The 19,884-nt window shown below is 39.5% G+C and overlaps 2 protein-coding genes across 2 annotated transcripts; both read left to right on the forward strand.

The window, feature by feature from the left end:
* The first annotated feature begins 2,312 nt into the window (after window positions 1-2,312).
* LOC143883087 (peroxidase P7-like) lies at window positions 2,313-4,511 on the forward strand. Its single transcript, XM_077386449.1, has 3 exons — window positions 2,313-2,616; window positions 2,990-3,184; window positions 3,770-4,511. The coding sequence occupies exons 1-3, from the start codon at window positions 2,398-2,400 to the stop codon at window positions 4,319-4,321; spliced, it is 966 nt and encodes a 321-aa protein (XP_077242564.1). The 5' UTR covers window positions 2,313-2,397; the 3' UTR covers window positions 4,322-4,511.
* Window positions 4,512-7,769: 3,258 nt separating this feature from the next.
* On the forward strand, window positions 7,770-9,985 carry LOC143883088 (peroxidase P7-like). Its single transcript, XM_077386450.1, has 3 exons — window positions 7,770-7,988; window positions 8,545-8,739; window positions 9,425-9,985. Exons 1-3 carry the CDS (start codon window positions 7,770-7,772, stop codon window positions 9,983-9,985), a joined length of 975 nt encoding a protein of 324 aa, XP_077242565.1.
* The last annotated feature ends 9,899 nt before the right edge of the window (window positions 9,986-19,884 follow it).

Raw genomic sequence — 19,884 nt, forward strand, 5'->3', positions numbered from 1 at the left:
CTACTATTGAACTAGTGGTGGGCAAACACAAGTCTATCCTACTATAGCTCGTCCAATAATCGTCCAATAATCAGTTTTGGACTCAAAATTGATTCTAAAAATCCAACAAGTGGGGCCTAAATAACTGATTTTTGTTGGCATTTGTTGTGAATATGTTGTGGGACAAAGTTCGTGCATGCTCTATCATGAATCCGCCATATCAATGCTCTTTTTTATTGGTGCGTAAGCTGGGATCAAACCTGCGACCTAAACAAAGCCTCAACCATTGAGCTAGAGCCCAACCACCATATTAATGGTCTTGATCGCACATGTATGGAATGGGGACCAAGGTTGATCATTAAGATCATATCTTAACCAGGAGAGTTTGGGCAGTGAACTCATAATTTAAGATGTCGGCTGTTATCTTCTTTATTATTGATATTTTATCATTTTATTATTGATTTTTTCCCCATTGACTATAAACCTTGAAGATTGTAATCCTACACGTCGTCAATGGTAGGGCCCATTGACAGAGTGAAACGTGGAGATAAGTGGGAATTCAATTGGGAGTGGTTGGACTAGGTTTTCAAACACACGATCAAAAAGTAAAGTTCTAAGGTACTTGCGGACAAATATGGAAGATAGGCATGCGCAGAGACTGATTGGAGGCCTTCCAATAGGCATGCGCAGAGACTGATTGGAGTTCCAAATTTTGGACCCCTCAATGAACCATGAGTCAATGGCCTTCCATGATCTTTAACTTATAATGTAAATGGGACATAAAAAAAAATAGAGTTTTTCTCAAGAATTTTTTAATTATTTGGAGAATTTTGTAACTATGATTGAAAAGTGCCTCGCATTATGAATTGTATTTAAGAAAAAACAACATTAACCCTATTTAGAAGCATCTTTGTACAAACACAATGTTATGAATTTATTATAGAAAATGCTTGCAAATCACAATAAAAATAGGGAAGTAAGATATTCGCCCCTTTTGATTACTTGGGACACCGCCCCATTGAATACTTTTGACGTGAAGTACATCAGCCCCTCTCTGCAGTCATTGATATGCTGATGGGTGTCCCTAGTAATCAAAAGTGGCGGATTTATCACTTCCCATAAAATATTATGTAAGAACTCTCTCTTTCTCTCTTAAACATCGTCTTAGAACAACACTTTGAACAGTTACATGCATGCATATAATATTCCTTAGGTCCTGTTTGCTTTGGATATTGAGTTGTCTTGCTTTTAATTTTGAGTCCAATAATCAGTTTTGGACTGAATCGGATCTCAAAATCCAATACAAACTAGGCCTTATTAATATGTAATTTAGGATTAGATATAGACCTGCAGGCCTTCCAATAGACATTTTTTTTTTGAAATGGAGGCCTTCCAATAGACATTGCAACAATGTTATTGATCTGAATCCCATAAAAAAGTGCTGTTCAATTCAAATTGGAAAATGAAAGCGAACAAGTGAAACAACCAATTACTCCAAAAGCTTAGGCTATTACTTATTAGGCCCTGTTCGTTTCAGATTGTAACAACCGATTGTGAGGACCTTAGAGTTGGCGCTATATAATCATTTATGCTTCAACACTCCCCCTCATGTGTGGCCATACTTATGACACGTGACTTCTCTTTTGGGTTGGATACCATGTAAAATAACCAATTACTCCAAAATCTTAAGCTGTTAGCTATGTGATCATTTATACTTCAACAATTCCCAAGATGAATTGATGAAAATAAGTTGAAGGTGAATTCAAAGAATATATATACATAGATCTGAAAATCAAGACAGAATTCAATCTAAAATCCAAGGGAGATCTGAAGTTTAGAAGCAACTAAACTGTAATTAGAAAACTAAAGCAGTTTAGAAATAACTTAACTGTAATTAAAAACTACAACATTGAATTTGCAATCCATGAATCATTGAAGTCTAAAGTAGCATGGCAATCTTTATTACAAAGTACTGGAGTCCCTCTCTACTTTTCAGGCGGCACACGCATATATTGACCGAAAATTTGGGAATCGAGGGCAATTTTGGAAGTTCATAAAGAAGAAGAAGCATAAGCCAGACAGGATCGGCCCTATCTCTTCACATTTCTGTATGTGACAAAGTCATTGCTAGAAAAAAAGATAATTTGAATAGTCAATGTAAAACGTGTGTTTCTTTGTCTTTGACTTTTCTCATCACTTTCAAAATTGTGCTTGCCAGTGGTGTGAATGCTGGACTGTTTCCAAATATCCAACGCTCCGTTGAAAATTTGAACCTCATCCACACTCTCCCTTATATAAAATGGTATGTTCTTCCCATGCAAATCATTAAAAAAAAAAAAAACCCCTTCTCTTGCATGCAAAGAAACTAAGAGAAGATTTCAAGCTCTTAGAAGTATTTCTCATTCTAGCTCTCTAGACATGGCTGGTTTCACTCATTCAACTTTCTCTCTAGTGTTTCTCATCATACTCATCACCATATCATCTCCTGTATCAGCACAACTCTCAGTCTCTTTTTATGCCAGCACTTGCCCTTCCGTCTTCAACACAGTGAGGGCCGCAGTGCGGTCTGCACTCAACCGAGAGCCACGCATGGGTGCATCCCTTATACGGATGCTCTTCCATGACTGCTTTGTTAATGTGAGTTCCACTCTTCTTTTAATGACACATCTATCTATCTATCTATCTATCTATTTTTTAAATTGGAATTTATGTACGAACCGAGGCCGACAATTAAAATCTATATGTCTATACGACAAATTAAATGGGGCCCGAGCATGAAGAGCAGTGTAGATAGTACAATAGAAGTACCGCCCTTGATATTTGATCCAACAGCAGCAACTTAAAATATCAAGGGTGGTACCCACCTACACACTTAAAATATCAAGGCTGGTACGCCTATACTGGACTTCACGCTCGAGCACCATATAAATCTCATGTCTATCTATCTTTCTTTTTCCATGTCTCTATCTAACTATTTCTCTCTCTGTCTCACTGTATCTACTTATTATAGGGTTGTGATGGAGGAATTCTTCTAAAAGACTCCGGGTCATTTGTAGGGGAACAGAATACGCCAGCTAACCAAAATTCGGTTAGAGGGTATGAGGTGATCGATAACATAAAGACACAAGTGGATAGTGCATGTGGAAGCAGTGTAGTATCTTGTGCAGATATCTTAGTCATTGCTGCCCGTGATTCCGTTGCGGAAGTGAGTATGATTTTCACCTCATGAGCATGCATGAAAATTAGAACAAACTTACAAAGCTCGAATGAATAATTCGGAGAGGCAAATGTTGGAAAAATTCAGGAAATATTTGGGAATGATTCGTGAAAATTCAAAAAAGACCCATGTTGTCTTCAAAATATTATGGCTAGTTTAATCACATTACCTCTTTTAATAATTTGGAATACCTCGCATGGTTTATAAATGTTACACAAGTACTAGATTAATCAATTGCCTTTTATTTAAAAAAAAATGAGAGCCTTTGAATTATTTGAGAGCTTTTAAAGTTTATGGGGCAAAAAATAGTAGATATTTTTTGAAGAAAGTTTTAATTATTCGAATAATTTTTAACTATGATTAAAACACACCAATGTTTTGCAAACGAATTATGTTTAAGAAACAACAGTGACCCTAAACTTCCCTATGTTCATAAAAAAACAAAAAACAAGTTTGGCGATCATGAAAAATTATTCCATGGATGCCAAACATGCTAAAAGTCTTAATGTTCTTCTGGGTAGATAAGGTCAGAATTTAGCTTGCTAATTAAACTTAGTTTGTTTGTTATCACAGCTTGGAGGACCATCTTATTCAGTCCCAGTGGGCAGGAGGGACGCAAGAGCTCCAGGCACGAGTTTAGGTGACCTTGTAGCCCCCTCTGAGGACCTTCCTTCAATTCTCAGCAAGTTTAATAGAAAAGGATTCACTCCTAGGGAGGTGGTTGCCTTGTCTGGTGCGCACACCGTCGGCCAAGCTCGATGTGTTCAATTTCGAGATAGAATTTATAACGAAACCAACATCGACGCTTCATTTGCAAATTCTCTGAAGGCTAATTGTCCTCGTGTTAAGCCTAATGGTGACAACAATTTGGCCCCTCTAGATCCTCAGAGCCCCAACCGCTTTGGAAACAATTATTTTCAAGCTCTGATCAATAAAAGAGCTCTACTTCATTCTGATCAGGTGTTATTCAACGGTGGGTCCACGGATTCTATCGTGACCATGTACAGCAATGACCCCAGTGCTTTCTCCACCGATTTCGCTAATGCAATGATAAAAATGTCGAGTTTGAGCCCCCTCACTGGGACCCAAGGCGAGATTCGAGTTAATTGTGGAAGGATTAATTAGAGTGGCTCTCTATTTTTTTGTTAGAGTTCGAGTTAATTATAGGAGGGTTAACAAACGTTGCTCTTAAGTTAGCTATACTGAACTGAAGTTGTCATTTCCCAAGATTGATTTATATATGTTTTGCTCGTCAAGATGTAATTTCGTTGATCTTATACTTTGTTCTCAATGAAATAAGGATAACACTTCTGAATTCCGGGTCCCATGCAGACCGATGGATCTGCCAATTTTCTTGTTTCTTTGGCATTTGTGTGGAGAAGCGCTCTTTTTTGTTTGTTTGTTTGTTTGTTGCGCATGTGTCACGATGGAGGACCCGTGCTTTTTTTTCAGCACGGGATCCCGTTTTCCTACCAACCCTGAATAAATAATATGCTCTCTCTCTCTCTCTCTAAAGATAATGAAAAATGCGGAGAAAACCTAATCTACCCCTACAATAATCCAACGGTCAGATCTAGAAAGATCTTACCTAATACATTCTAACATCTCTATCTCTCACACACACACCAACATTATCCTAAAAGGGCTAAAACAACACTTATCATCACTAAAGTGACTAGATTAAACTGTGGAGGCCGCCTTGATGAATGTCGACCAGTGTTCTTTTTGTTGTCTAATGTCTACTTGCTCAATTATAGGTCACACTTGAAAAATGATGAGAGGAGGAACCACCAGCTCTCCTTGAAAAAGACCAAAGGGAGCAAAGAAAGACCCCTATGCCCTGTTCGGATAGCAGGAAATACATTTCTCGCGAAAAAATTTTCCTACAATTTTTTTGTCTTCACTATTTTGAGGGAAATGATAAAGTTCTTTTTTTTTTTTTTTGAACCAAGCAGGGGTTAGGCACATACCCCTACCAGAATATTATAAGAACCGAACAGGGAAAATTACAAACCGATATAGTACAAGCCACACGCATGGTGAAGCTTAAGTTGTTGGAGAAAGGCGTTATTTATCTTTTATAATTTAACACTCCCTGCTATCGCATGCGGATTTTTGCTATCCGGGAGGTTTGAACTCGAGACCTCTGGCTCTGATACCATGTTAACCAACTTCACCAAAAGCTTAAGCTGTGGGAGAAAGGCGTTATCTATCTTTTATATTTTATCATCACAGAGAGGAAATCTGCGGCTCCATTAGCCTCACGCCAGTAATGCATCAGCTTCCACTCCTGAAGACCCATCACTATTTGAAGGATTTGTTTACACATACGCTTCTTCTTCCATGGACAATTGATCTCTCCATTCAAAGTTTTCACAGCAATCAACGAATCCGATTCAATCCATTGGGCAAGGTCCATTATTAACTAAAACCATGGTTTTAAGTTTCGACCGAAATCCTAAATTTCGGATTTCGGTGGGGACCGAAACCGGTATTTGGCAAAATTAAATATTTCGCCATATACCAAATTTTGGCAGAAATTTCGGAATTTGGGAATTTCAATCCGAAATTTTGAGAAAATGCATTTTTTTATTTTTTTTAAAAAAAAAGCGTTACACGAAATTTCTGTCTGGAATTTCGAACGAGAGTACCAAATTTCGACCGAAATTTCGGAGTTTCGACCGAAATTTCGGTTTTCCGGAAGTCCGAAACCGGTACCGAAATTGAAATTTTAAACCTTGACTAAAACAATGAATTAATAACTAGTTTCCAGCAAAGGAAAGCAAGCAAACTACCAACAAATGAAGCAGATGAAGTGAAATTAGCATCCCAAGAAACAAAAGTTCTTCGTGTCATTCTATCAAATAGTTGAGATGCCTCTCTCATTCGCCTAGATAGAAAGAATAAACGATCAAGCTATTGTGACCGGAACTTTAGATTTATTAAGAAGAAAGAAGAAAAATGAATGAAGTGAAATTAGCTTCCCCAAAATGAATCGGACAAAGAGAACAAGATCTATTTACAACAATGTTGAGCGAAACAAGAAAAAAGAAATGTAGGGAAAGAGAAGAGAAATAGAAAAAAAATCAAACATTTCTTGTGCTTGATGGGAAAACCATAGAAAAAAGGGTTTAAGGAGAGAGAGCTTACCTCAGATGGTTGCCTAGGGTTTCGAAGCTCGTTCACAGGTTTCAAGAGGAAGAATGAGTCATTCATTAGGAGAATGAGTCGTTCATCGAGGAGAGTTTTTTTTTTTTTTTTTTTTTCAATCGAGTTGCAAGTTGCAACCCGATACGGGGGATTACGAAGTGATGTAATCAGTTTTGGACAGCATATGGCCTTACTAATATGTAATTTAGGATTGTTGGGACTAAGGTTGAACTTACCTTCAAAAGCTAGCCGATAAGGGGGGTCCAAGTCCTTAAAAGCCCTTCCACATCCATTTACTTTTTCGGTGTGAGATCTTTGCTTTTCGCATGGAACCCCAAAAATCTCCTCCTTCACACGAGATTTTTTTCGTCCTCAAGGGTACACAGTGTTACCACACTCTGGTTCTTAAACCGCTTGCTGGGGACCTGGGTAGAACTCAACCTTAAAAGCTAGCCATTAAGGCGATGGTGCCCAAGTCTAACTCCTTCAACATCCATTCACTTTTCCAATGTGGGATCTTTGCTTTTCATGTGGAAACCTCAACGAGGATAACCAATCGATATGAAGGCCTTGGACACTTCAATGAATATTCTATTCTCTAGGTTTGATTGGAATTCCCATAAAAAAAAGTGGTGTTCGATTGAAATTGGAAAACGACCTGAGGAATTGATTAAAATAACTTGAAGGAAGGAGAATTCAGAGAATGTCCACATGGATTTGAAATTCAAGTCGGAATGGAATATAAAAATGCCAAGTAGATCTGAACATTCTTCGGAAATCAGAAATCTAGCTAGCTAAATATTGTCAAACGAAGCAGTTTAAAAACAACTAATCTGTGATTAAAAAACTACAACATTGAATTAACCATCTATGAATCATTAAAAGTCTAAAGTAGCATGGAAATCTAATTAGAGAATACTCCACTTTTCAAGCGGCACAGACATATGTTGACCGGAAATTTGGGAATATAGAATTAGTAGAAGTTCAATTTTGGGAGTTCAAAAGAAGAACAGGTATTAACCAGACAGGATCGTTCCCATCACCCCAATTTTGAGAGTTCAAAAGGAAGAAGAGGTATTAACCAGACAGGTTGTTCCAATCTCCTCACACTTAATTTCCGTATGTGACAAAGCCCATTTCCCTAAAAAAAAAAAAAAAAAACAGACAATTTGAAAAGTCAAAGTAAACCTTGTGTTTTTTTTTCTTTGAATTTTTCTCTTCACTTTTAAAATTGCTCTTCAGTGGTGTGCAAGCTGATTTTTCATATATCCAACGCTTCGTTGAAAGTGAACCTCACCCACGCTCTATAAAAGGGTATGTTCTTCGTTTGTAAATCATTCAAAAAAGAATAACCTTCTCTTGCATACAAAGCAACTAAGAGAAGATTTCAAGCTCTTAGTAGCTTTTCCCATATTCTCTAAACATGGCTTTTTTCACTCATTCAAATTTCTACCTAAAGTTTCTCATCATGCTCATCACCATATCATCTCCTGTCTCAGCACAACTCTCTGTCTCCTTCTATGCCAACACTTGCCCCTCAGTCTTCGACACTGTGAGGGCAGCCGTGCGGTCTGTAATCGACCGAGAGGCACGCATGGGTGCTTCCCTTTTACGAATGCACTTCCATGACTGCTTTGTTAATGTGAGTTATTGCACTCTTTAGTACCAAACCGGGAGAAATTATATGAATAATAGGAGTACAAACAAGTACTCATCATCCCATCCTTGATATTTGATCCAACTTGCAGATCACTTTTTGTGAAGCTGCTGTTGCATTAAGTATGAAGGGCGGTACTTCCATCGCACCACCTTTACGTGTTTGAACACCAATTTATCATATAAGTTCTTCTTAACCTGATAGGGCCGCTTTTCTTGTTATTACACATCTATCTATCGGTTTTTTTAAACCTGGAATTTTTCTAGGAATCTGGACCGACGCTTGAAATCTAAATGTCTATATGAGAAATTATATGTTGCCCGAGCCTGAAGTCCACGGTAGGCGGTACCGCCCTTGATATTCGATCCAACAGCAGCCTTTTTTAAGTACTTAAGATGCTGCGGTTGGATCGAATATCAAGGGTACTGGTGGTACATTGGACTTCACGCTGGGCACCATATAAAATCTCATTTCTATCTTTCTATGTTTCTTTCTGCCTGTATATCTAACTATTTGTCTCTGTCGTGTCTTATGATTATAGGGTTGTGATGGAGGGGTTCTTCTAGCTGACACTGGATCATTTGTAGGGGAACAGAATGCGCCAGCTAACAAAGGCTCGCTTAGAGGGTTTAGTGTTATAGATAACATAAAGACACAAGTAGATAGTGCATGTGGACGGACTGTAGTATCTTGTGCAGACATCTTAGCCATTGTTGCCCGCGATTCTGTTGTTGAAGTGAGTATGATTTTCATCTCTTAATTTCCTGGGCATGCACGGACATTACAACCTAGTTACATAGCTTGGATTCAGGAATAATTCAGTTTGAAAATTTCATGAAATAATTGGGAATAATTTTGTCGATAAAATTTCAATTATTCGAATAATTTTGTAACTATGATTAAAACACGCCCACGTTTTACAAATCAAATTGGGTTCAAGAAACAAAAGTGACCCAAAACTTCCCTATATATATGCTCATGTAAACACCAAAGTCATGTTTGGCAGTCATGAAAAATTATACCATATGGAATATTCGTGGGCCCAATTGCGAAAGAGGAGGGGTGAGCCTCTAGCCCATTGATAAAAGACTTTGTTCCTCAACGAAGAGGTTGGATGCTCAACCCCAGCTTACCTACAAAAAAAACTGTGAAAGAGGTGCTCAGGAGGGGGGAGACTTGAAACTGCTCGAGCAGAGAGAGCAGGAGAAATTCCTAAAAACCATTGAAAAAACTACTTCACTTCAAGTTGGTGATTTTTCTCTTCTCTCTCTCTCTCCACACCTATTGCAATTGGCCCCACTAATATTCCATGGAATATTTTTTCACGGTTGCAAACTTGCCAAAAGTCTTATGTTCTTCCTTGTAGATAAGGTAAGGATTTAGATTATTAATCTTATATATATATTTTTTTGTTAACACAGCTTGGAGGACCATCTTATTCAGTCCCAGTGGGAAGGAGAGATGCAAGAACTGCTGGAAGCACGAGTTTAGTCAACAGTGACCTTGTAGCCCCCTTTGAGGACCTTCCTTCAATTCTTCAAAAGTTTAGTAACAAAGGATTTAGTGCTAGGGAGATGGTTGCCTTGTCTGGGGCACACACCGTAGGCCAAGCCAGATGTGTCAACTTCCGAGACCGGATTTATAACGAAACCAACATTGATCCTTCATTCGCAACTTCTCGGCAGGCTAATTGTCCTCGCGTTAGCCCCAATGGCGATGACAATTTGGCTCCCCTTGATCCTCAGAGCCCCAACCGATTTGGGAACAATTATTTTCAAGCTTTGACAAATAAAAGAGGTTTACTTCACTCTGATCAGGTGTTGTTTAATGGCGGCTCCACCGATTCATTCGTGACAACGTATAGCAATGACGAAAATGCTTTCGACACCGATTTTGCTAATGCTATGGTTAAAATGGGGAATTTGAGCCCCCTCACTGGAACCCAGGGCGAGATTCGAGTTAATTGTGCAAGGGTTAATTAGAATTAATGCTCTCTAATTCCTCGTAAGAGTTTGAGTTAATTATAGGAGGGTTAACAAAGGTTGCTCTTAAGTTATTTATACCAAAGTTGTCATTTCCCAAGATTGATTTATATATGTTTTGCTCGTCAAAATGTTGATATGTTGATCTTAATTTGGTCTTAATGAAGTACTATGCTCTCTCTCTCTCTCTCTCTCTCTCTCTCTCTCTCTCTCTCTCTCTCTCTCTCTCTCTCAACATCATTCTAAATTCTAAAACAACACTTATTGTCTGTAAAGTGACTAGATTAAGCTGCCTGATGAATGTGTTCTTGTTGACCCGTGTTCTTTTTACTGTCTACTCATTCAATTATAAGTCACACTTGGGGTGACTGCTTAAACCCTAATTGTGTTGATGCATGCTAAGAACTATTACTCAACAAAATGATGAGAGGAGGAACCTCCTGACTTTCTCGAGAAAAGGAAAAAAAGGGCGGCAAAGAAAGACGTACCCTTATGCCTTTTCTTTTTTGAATGGCAAAGGATTAAATAAACAGAGAGAAAGATAAACGGGGAGAACCCTGGTGATCGAGATGATAAGAAAAGACAAAGGAAAAAAATACAAAAAAGAAAAAAGAAAAAGGAAAAGCTCACAAAACAAAGACACCTCAAGGGAGGATAAAGGGGGAGTAAGTCAAAGTGTTCTAAAGCCGCACTGAAGACTCCCTCCCAAGCAAGCCGATCCACCTCACTATTATCCTATCTCTTTACATCTCAACCATCTAATGACATTGAGGGAGTCTCCCTCCACCACTGTCTTATCGGAAATCCTTGGATCAATAGTTTTACTTGGAATAGAGGCGAGAGTCAGAGCAGGATTGATCGGTTTCTTATATGTCCCGCTTGGTCGAATCTGGTTCCTGATGTGTATCAAAGATCCCTGATTCACTCGGTGTCCGATCATTGCCCTATTCTTTTAGATCCTAGGCTTGAATCTTGGGGTCCTCCTCCATTTAGATTTGAGATTGCATGGTTGCAAACTCCTAGTATGGAGGAAAGGTTGGGGGAATGGTGGAGTTTTCTTAAATCGGAAGGGCCTTCAGATGTGATAATAGGTCGTAAGCTCAGATTTGTGAAGAAAAAGTTGCGGGAATGGGTAAAAGTGAAAAGAGCCTTAGATCAAAATCGTATGAGATGGTTGGAGAGTAGGATAGGGGAAATAAATTTTCTTGAGGGTGAGGGGAATGGGAACATCAACTTGAGAGAGGAGTTGGGTAGAATTAAGGCGGAACACAATGGTATATTACTGCATGAGGAAATATCTTGGAGACAAAAGTCGAGGGTTAAATGGCTAAAGGAGGGGGATAAGAACACGAGTGTTAGGAGGAGAGGTAATAGGATTGAGTTCTTGGAGGCTGAGGGTGAAAAGATCACAGATAAGGATGAGATCACTGGGGTGATTTTGAAATTTTATAAGAAATTGTACTCGTCGGATGGTTCTTTAAGACCGACTCCGGAGGAGTTGGATTTTAAGCGCCTAGACGATGATCAATGCAGAGTTTTGGAGAAGCCTTTTGAGGAGGAGGAAATTGAGAGATGGGTTTTCTTCTTGGGTAGAGATAAGGCTCCTGGGCCGGATGGTTTTTGTTTGGCATTCTTCCAAGCATGTTGGCCATATGTGAAGGAAGATATAGTAGGTTTCTTTAGGGAATTCCATCAGGGCATGGTGTTAGACAAGGGTACTGGGGCTACTTTTATTACTCTAGTTCCAAAGGTTGTGGGGGCTTCCAAGGTTTCTGATTTTCGACCTATTAGTCTTGTGGGATGTTTGTATAAGATCTTAGCTAAGGTGTTAGCGGAGCGCCTTAAAAGAGTGCTCCCTATGATTATCTCTGATAGTCAATGTGCCTTTGTGGCAAAAAGACAAATTTTGGATTGTTCTCTCATTGCGAATGAGGCTATTGATTATTATCGCAGGCTTAGGTTGAAAGGGATCTTGTGTAAATTGGACATGGAAAAAGCATATGATAGGGTGGAGTGGGAGTGTTTAGATATTTTACTCGATAGTATGGGGTTTAGGGGAAGATGGCGCCAATGGATTAGGGTGTGCTTATCCTCGACATGGTTCTCGGTTCTGATCAATGGGTCTCCCAAAGATTTTTTCAAATCCTCCCGGGGTCTTAGGCAAGGGGATCCGTTATCCCCTTTCTTGTTTGTAATTATGGCAGAAATTCTTAGTAGATTGCTGGCTAAAGGTAGTAGCCTGGAGATGCTTAAGGGTTTTAAAATAGGGGGTGATAATGTAGAGGTATCTCATTTCCAATTTGCGGACGACACCCTTTTATTTTGTGAACCTCATAAGGATCAAGTGCTCAATTTGAAAGCTACTTTAAGATGTTACGAACTTATCTTTGGTCAAAGATCAAATTTTCACAAGTCTAAAATGTATGCCCTAAATATTCCCTCGGCTGAGGCTTTAGAGATGGCCGGAATTTTAAGGTGTGATCTTGATTACCTTCCCGTTTCTTATCTTGGTTTACCTTTAGGAGTTAGTAAACTTGATAAAACTGTTTGGGAACCGATAATTGAGAAGGTTGGGAGAAGGTTGGATACTTGGAAGAGAAATATTGTGTCTAGAGGAGGTAGGTTGGTATTGATTAAGGCTGTATTGGCCAATTTGCCTATATATTTTATGTCTCTTTTCATGTGTCCGGTTAGTGTTGCCTTGCGTATTGAAAAGATCTAGCGTAGATTTTTGTGGGGTGAAAATGAGGAGAAGAAAGGCATCTCTTTGGTAACTGGAGGGATGTATGTGTACCTATAAAGTTTGGAGGTTTGGGCATTAGGAGGTTTAAGGAGTTTAACCATGCCTTATTGGAGAAATGGTTGTGGAGATTTGGGGAAGAGCAGCCTAATTTATGGGCTAAGGTGATTTGTAGTAAGTATGGCTGTATTCCGGGTGGGTGGGAATCAAAGGACGAATATAAGAAAAAGGGGTTGACTGCGTGGAGAGATATCTTGAAATTAGCTTGCTCCATTAATCTAAAGGTGAGGTTCAGGGTCTATGGTGGTGATAGAATTAAGTTTTGGAGTGATGTGTGGTGTGAAGAGGAGCAGTTAAGGATCTTGTTCCCTAGGCTGTATCGGGTGGATGTTAACAAAGAAGCCTTAGTTTGTGAATGTTTTGATCGTAGTGGTGGTAAGTTGATATGGTGTCCTGCCTTTAGAAGAATCCTTTTTGAGTGAGAAAGTGAGGATGAATCTCAGTTGCGGCGGCTCCTTAATAAGTGCTATGTAAAACGTGGGGGTCAAGACAAAAGAATATGGACAGTGGAATCATCCGGCATTTTCTCTGTCAAATCTTTTTATAATGGTTTGATGCCTCCTTCTGTTCCTGCATTTTCTGCAAAGGTATGGAATTTTCACTGCCCACCTCGGGTTAGTATCTTCGGTTGGGCCGTTTGTCATCAAAGGATACAAACCATTAACTTCTTGAGAAACCGTGGGTTGTTGTTAATTGTTCATTGCCCTTTTTGTCTTAATGATGGGGAATCTGTGGATCATTTGTTCATGCACTGTTCTTTCACCAGGATCATATGGAGATGTATCTTTCTGAGGTTTGGAATCACTTGGGTCTTCCCTAGAACTATTCAGAATCTTTTGAGTATGTGGGGGTTTATGCCATGGAAAAAGAGAGGAAAATTATTGTGGAATGTGTGTTTGCTAGCTACGTGGTGAGTGGTTTGGAAGGAAAGAAACTCTAGGGTGTTTGAGGGTTTGGCCAAATCACCTTATTATTTGTACATGCGGATTATAGCATTGGTCATATCATGGGTTAGATGTCTTCCTTCCTTTCTTTTTGTATCGGCCTTTGATCTTTGGGAACATTGGAGGGAAGTGTGCTTTAGTAGAGAGGAAAATTAATATAGTCCAAAGATGGGAGCCTCCGATGCTAGGAATGTTGAAAATCAACTTTGATGGTGCTTGTTTTGGAAACCCGGGTCCAGCGGGGGTGGGCGGTCTTTGCCGTGATGAGTTTGGTGAGATTCTTTGGGCTTTTTCTGGTCCTATTGGTGTGTATGATTCTTCTGAGGCGGAGGTTAAAGCTGCCTATTTTGGGATCAAGAAGTTGAGTAGAGAAGTATTAGACCATATTATTGTTGAAGGGGATTCATTGAATGTCATTCGGTGGTTGAAGGGTGGTGTAGCTCCTCCTTGGAGATTTTTGGCGTTATTTGATGAAATTGAGGATTTTGTTGCAGGTTCGGCTATTGTCTTTAATCACGTTTGGAGGTCGGCAATCGAAAAGGCGGATGGGTTAGCCAAGCAGGGAGTTGGGAGGGAGAGTATTCTCTGGTTCGATCATCTTCCCCCGTAATATAATTTTGTTATTTTTATTGTATCTTTTCTTCTTCTTCTCTGTTTCTTCTTTCTTGTTTTTGTTCTCTGGGTTGCCCCTTCTCGGGTGCTCCCTTGTCATTTTTTCTTTTTAATGCAAATCGCTATTTCAAAAAAATAGTTTTTAAGCCTTGATGAACTACACGGATCTCCGCCCCATTTGAGTCAGTAATCCCAATCGGACCTGAAAAAGCCCCAAGAGTTTCCTATGCTCGTCGCGCGGAAGGCCTACTATCCCGGACGGACCCTAAATACCCTGTTTTGATTGCAGGAATTTTGTTTTCCTAGGAAGTTCTTTTCAGTCTCAACCATTTCGAGTGAAATGATATAGTTATAGCGTATTTTGGGGGATGTCTATATAAATTGAAGGTCGTCCGGAATAAAATTTGAGCGGCTGTGGCATAAGTTAGATTTTTTTACTTGTAATCAACCAATGGAAAACTAAGAAATTTTGGAAAAGTTTTTCTTTTCCAAACTTCAATTTCCAAAAAGTTCTTGCAATCCAAGCAGCTACCAAACCATATGAAGTGAGATGAATCCATTGGCATGTTTGGCACATACGTAAAAAAACAGGATTAGCTACCACGTGAGAGATGCCAACATTGTCACAATGAACGACTTGAAGAGATACAGAAACTGGTAAGGCTTGAAGTACATAGATAGCGAGAGAACATCTGAGATGGTAATAGCTAATGCTTTGTACTTAACATCGGCAGATGACCTAGCAATTATAGGTTTTTTTTAGATAGTTATCTTGTAGGGTAGTGGTGTAACCATGTAAGTAGTCAATAGGGAGGAGACAAGCCTCGTAGTTACCTTGTAGAATAGTGTTAAGTAGTGTTTGGCTATCAACCTCGTGAATTAGTGGTAGGGGTTTCATGGAATGCCAAGTCACCGTACAAGCAAGAGAGAAGTAGAAGATATCCATGGTAGTATTACGGGATTTCAATGTTATATTCCCAACAAAACAAAGGGTTTTGATGACATGGTACTTGATTTAAAATAGAAGGTTAGGATCCTCTCATGATCCTAATGTTATTGATCTGGCTTAGTCACCATCTTGCAATGTAACCTGATGGACCCGATACGCTTCGCTTTGAAAGCGTAGCTCGCAGGAAGCCCTATAACGCCCTTACGTTTATGGCGTTTCAAGGGTTTTTCAACATACTAACCTAAGAAGGGCGGGCAGAGTGGATGAGTGAAAGGTTCCATGCCCTATCCTGTCCTAATTGAGATGCGGGTGGGGGTGGGGAATATCCCGAGTCTCATGTAAGACAATTAAATGCACCTCGAAGTGCAGCCGAGGAACTGGGGGACCTTCTCGAGCACAGGATAGGCAATTGAGAGAAAGAATAGCGTATTCGTTATGGGGAATCAATGCTCCGGGCCGAATAGAGCTCACCTCCGGCACTATTGAGCCAAATGGGATAGAAGGTACTCTTATATAGAATCTGCTCTTGCTGTTCTCGTAACCGGTGCTAGGGCAAGCAAATGACATAGTTAAAGAAGAAGAGAATGTCCCGAGAGAAGAAATGAAGTATGGGAATGAGCTGGTGCTATAGCTAGAATAAGTTGTTACAGAAACACCATCCCATTTCAACCAAAAAGACAACCCACCCGGTTGTCAAAGGTATCTAACCTTCCTTCCTTATGAGTGGAAATCCAATCCCGTTTTGCGGGAGATTAAAATACGCCCACATTACCCTTTCCTACCGCAATACCAAACTTGCATTGCCAACAACCAGAATTCCATAAGTGAGTGGTCCATCTTACGATCTATATGAACGGATTGGCAGGTTACCAGAATAGATGTTCCTCAAGTAGGATTTAATTCTTGTAACTATTGGGCTACCAAAGAAAAAGGACTTAATGGTGTCTAGAAGTAAGAACCACTGACATAGGAGGCCTTCTTTTCACTATAGCGCGCACCCAGGTCGCATTTTGAAAATGATTTGGGGGTTCACGATAAAAAAAAGCCCAGAGCGAACTCCGTGCAAAGTTTCTTGGAGATTTTTAAAGTTCTGTGAGGAGATCTTGGATCGGGTCGAGGGTTATTTGGTCCACTTTCACCATGTAAGAAGGTCGGCAAATGGAGAGGCGGATCCCCTTGCTCGGGAGGGAGTGGATAGATCGGTTTTAGAGTTTTTTTTCCCCTTCTTTTTAACATCTTTCCCCTTGAGTAGTTCTTGTTCTTATTCCTTGTCTTCTTTTGTTTATGTACCCCTCATTCCCATGATCGCCTTGGTCATTGTTTTTCTAAGTTAATAAATATCCACCATTTCAAAAAAAAAAAATGTGCAAAGTTTCCTCCCATCCCAAACATGTAACTACATTTTCCAACTGAAATGGAATATCTCTACCAAAATTGCATTGTACATCCCATAATAGACCTAGGAAGAGATGACCTAAGGTAGATACATGGCATGTACCCCTCTTCAGAGTCCATCACAAGCGAGGTGAAAACCAAGATTTGCTATGTCCACTATCTCTATGAGTATGAAGGAATTATTCCATTACTGATCCTTAATAATAGTGAAATCAATGGTGCAGAGTCAAAATTGAACCAGCAACCTTATGATAACCCAAACGGGTGGACCATTCCATTGATGTATTTCAACCTCCAGGGTCAAATCTCGCTGAGAAAATGACGGGGACTAATCTTCCATCCGGCAAAAGCATTTCAGTGACAACTTACATGCTTTTGCCTGAAAACGGCAAAAATTGGTCTAGTTTGTGGTTGTTTTTATGGTTTTTGTGGGGCTGTTTTGATCAGAAAAATAGTGGCTACAGCCCACAAAATATCAAACCTTCATAAAATAGGATCAATGATGATAAAATTTTCATAAAAATGATGACAACCTTTTGATCTATTTTAAATTAAAAATAGCTCGAAAAATGTCGTTGACTTAACACATGTCGGCGGCAAATGGAATAGGGGCTAGAAAATGGCGATAGAACACGGCATTCCGGTGACTATTAGATCGTAAGTAGCTTGTTAGTAGTCGAAGATCACAAAAAAAAAAAAAAAAAGGATAACAAATACGTCAAATGTTCCAAGCAGATGGATCTCATTAGGCTAGTCTTGTTAAGCATGTCACATATCAGGCTGAGTCCTACTTAGTCTCATACCTAGGTAGGCCCTCACTTAGGACTATAACATGCCACCACGCTTCTGCATTTGCATCGGTCCACTATGTGGCAGCTTTCACTCTGGCCCTTTTAATTTCTAGGTAACTCTTTTTATAATCCTTAGCATCCAGCCCACTATGTGGCAGCTTTCACTCTTAACTTTTTTTTCCAGGTATCCCTTTCCACAAGTCGCTTCCGCAGCAGCCCACTCTGTGGTAACTTCACTATAACAATTTTCACACTAGCTTTTTTACTAGGTAGCCTTTTCTAGGTAGTCCTCTCCACATGTCGCCCCTTCCATAACTTGAACGCATGATGTGGTGGTTGCTTTAGTACCAAATGTCAAGTACTTAATTAATTAATTAAGACGCCAAAAGCTTCAAAGCTGATAGAACACATTAGGCTATCCCTTTAAACATGTCCTAAGCTGATAGAACACATTAGGCTATTTCTTTATAAACATGTCCTCAGGCTCGGTTCCTCAGTCTCATACCTAGGCAGGCCCTACATACTTAGAACCATAACATGTTATCAATATGAAGGAACACAATCCAGAGACCTTTCTGTACTCACACTTAAGAATTTCGAAACACAGCAAATTGTCATAAGACTAATTTTCTTGACATTTCATCGCAAAAGCTAAATCTAAATCCTGGAACATAGATTAATCTCTTATGTCTATCCACCAATTCATACATGGTGTTGTTGTCCCTTTCGCACAAACAAACCCTTCGGGAGACACTATGAAAGGTGGTTCTTGGGATGTTATGCTGGCAACACACAACCCCTATTTGAATTCTAGTCAAGTTTAATGGTCATATTGGCCACATTAGCTTCTCTGGAGAGAACCCTACACAAGGATTAATGGATCATCTGATTAAGGTGTTCTCAAAGCATTTGGTGGACATTATGGGTGAGGTTAGGATCAACGAATCTGATAAGGCAGGAGAGAGAGAGAGAGAGAGAGAGAGAGAGAGAGAGAGAGAGAGAGAGAGGGTGTATAATAGGAATGAAGTTAAAAGTGACTTTCTTATTAGAATTTGTAAGTTTGTTAACCAAGTTTTCGATTTTTTTTTTTATCTTATAGCTGAAGGAAAGCTAGTATTGGTAGATTTCCCATTACATAATATAGTACAGATAGATTACAAAGTCTAAAGAGAGAAAAATTATGTCACAAATTATAAGTTGAAGAACGAAAAGATAGAAAAAAAATAGATGGATGGAAAAGTATTCAAATTTCAAGGCTTCGAGTAGATTTGAAGATTCAACTGCTGAAGGCCACTGGCATCCGCCCGACCCTGATGTTTTGAATATGGGTCGAAACTCCCCATGTCCGACACTTTTTTATTGGCTGCTAAGAATATGTCAGATATTACGATAGGACCACTCGGACTGCATTGTGAACAAAATATAATCAAGGGGAATGATATCCTGAGACTAACTTTGTCTAAGTTGTGAGATCCAATGGCTGACCAAGTAAGAAGATATCATCAAGATCTGGACCATCCATCTGGTATATTCCCCACATGGAGATGCCATTGTGCAAAAATCAGTATAATGGGTGATAGTATATTAGTATTAGAGCCAAGCTACAGATAAGAGATGGACCCCACAATACTTTTACTTGCGCGTGTATTTAAATGGCAATACATATACGCCCACGCATCAGATAAATCTCATAAACTTGAAATGTCCCCCAATTTTTTTTTTTGATGGGTAAGCTGGGGTTAGGCAGGACCCCAACCAGATATATTGATTAAGGAAAGGATAAACAATAAGCATAAAAGCAAACCCTCTACATGCAGAGGGGAATAACAACCAGGATGACCCAAAAGTAGGGACCCATCTTTTTTTTTGAAATGGCAATAATTATATATAGCAAATTTAGGAGGCCGAGATGGACCACCCATATCTACAATAGGAAGCAAGAAAGAAACAGGAACGAAGAAAAAACAAAATACAGAGAAAACCCCTTTTCAGGGAGGACGGTGGTCGAACCACATAATAGAACCACCAGAGACACCACGCTTTGCTAGCGCATCCGCCTTATCATTTGCCGATCTTCTAACATGTTGAAAGCCGATAGCGGACCCCGCAGTTAAGTCCTCAATCTCATCAAAAATGGAAAGAAATCTACACGGAGGAGCCACCCCACCTTTCAGCCAACGGATCACATTTAACGAATCTCCCTCAACAATTGTCCGATGGGACTCATCTAATACCAAAAAACAAGAAAAACAAGTTGCTAGAGCTACAACATAAAAAATAGGAAACTACCAAACAAAGAAGAACCCCGTTGAAATGTCCTCCATTGACAAAGCCATGGTAAGAGATGACAATGTCAAGTCAAAAATATATATATTGCCCTTTGAAATTGTCTTCTCCTCCCACCCTCA

The sequence above is a fragment of the Tasmannia lanceolata genome, unplaced genomic scaffold (assembly GCF_043159265.1).
Source record: "Tasmannia lanceolata isolate RefF3 unplaced genomic scaffold, GAP_Taslan_0.1 ptg000008l, whole genome shotgun sequence".
NCBI lineage: Eukaryota > Viridiplantae > Streptophyta > Magnoliopsida > Canellales > Winteraceae > Tasmannia > Tasmannia lanceolata.

Bases quoted from the DNA above. Each gene is read 5' to 3' on its own strand.
- LOC143883088 (XM_077386450.1), top strand. From the start codon at position 7,770: ATGGCTTTTTTCACTCATTCAAATTTCTACCTAAAGTTTCTCATCATG. The intron at 7,989-8,544 runs GTGAGTTATTGC...TTATGATTATAG, and splicing joins TCCATGACTGCTTTGTTAAT to GGTTGTGATGGAGGGGTTCT. The intron at 8,740-9,424 runs GTGAGTATGATT...TTGTTAACACAG, and splicing joins CCCGCGATTCTGTTGTTGAA to CTTGGAGGACCATCTTATTC.
- LOC143883087 (XM_077386449.1), top strand. From the start codon at position 2,398: ATGGCTGGTTTCACTCATTCAACTTTCTCTCTAGTGTTTCTCATCATA. The intron at 2,617-2,989 runs GTGAGTTCCACT...TACTTATTATAG, and splicing joins TCCATGACTGCTTTGTTAAT to GGTTGTGATGGAGGAATTCT. The intron at 3,185-3,769 runs GTGAGTATGATT...TTGTTATCACAG, and splicing joins CCCGTGATTCCGTTGCGGAA to CTTGGAGGACCATCTTATTC.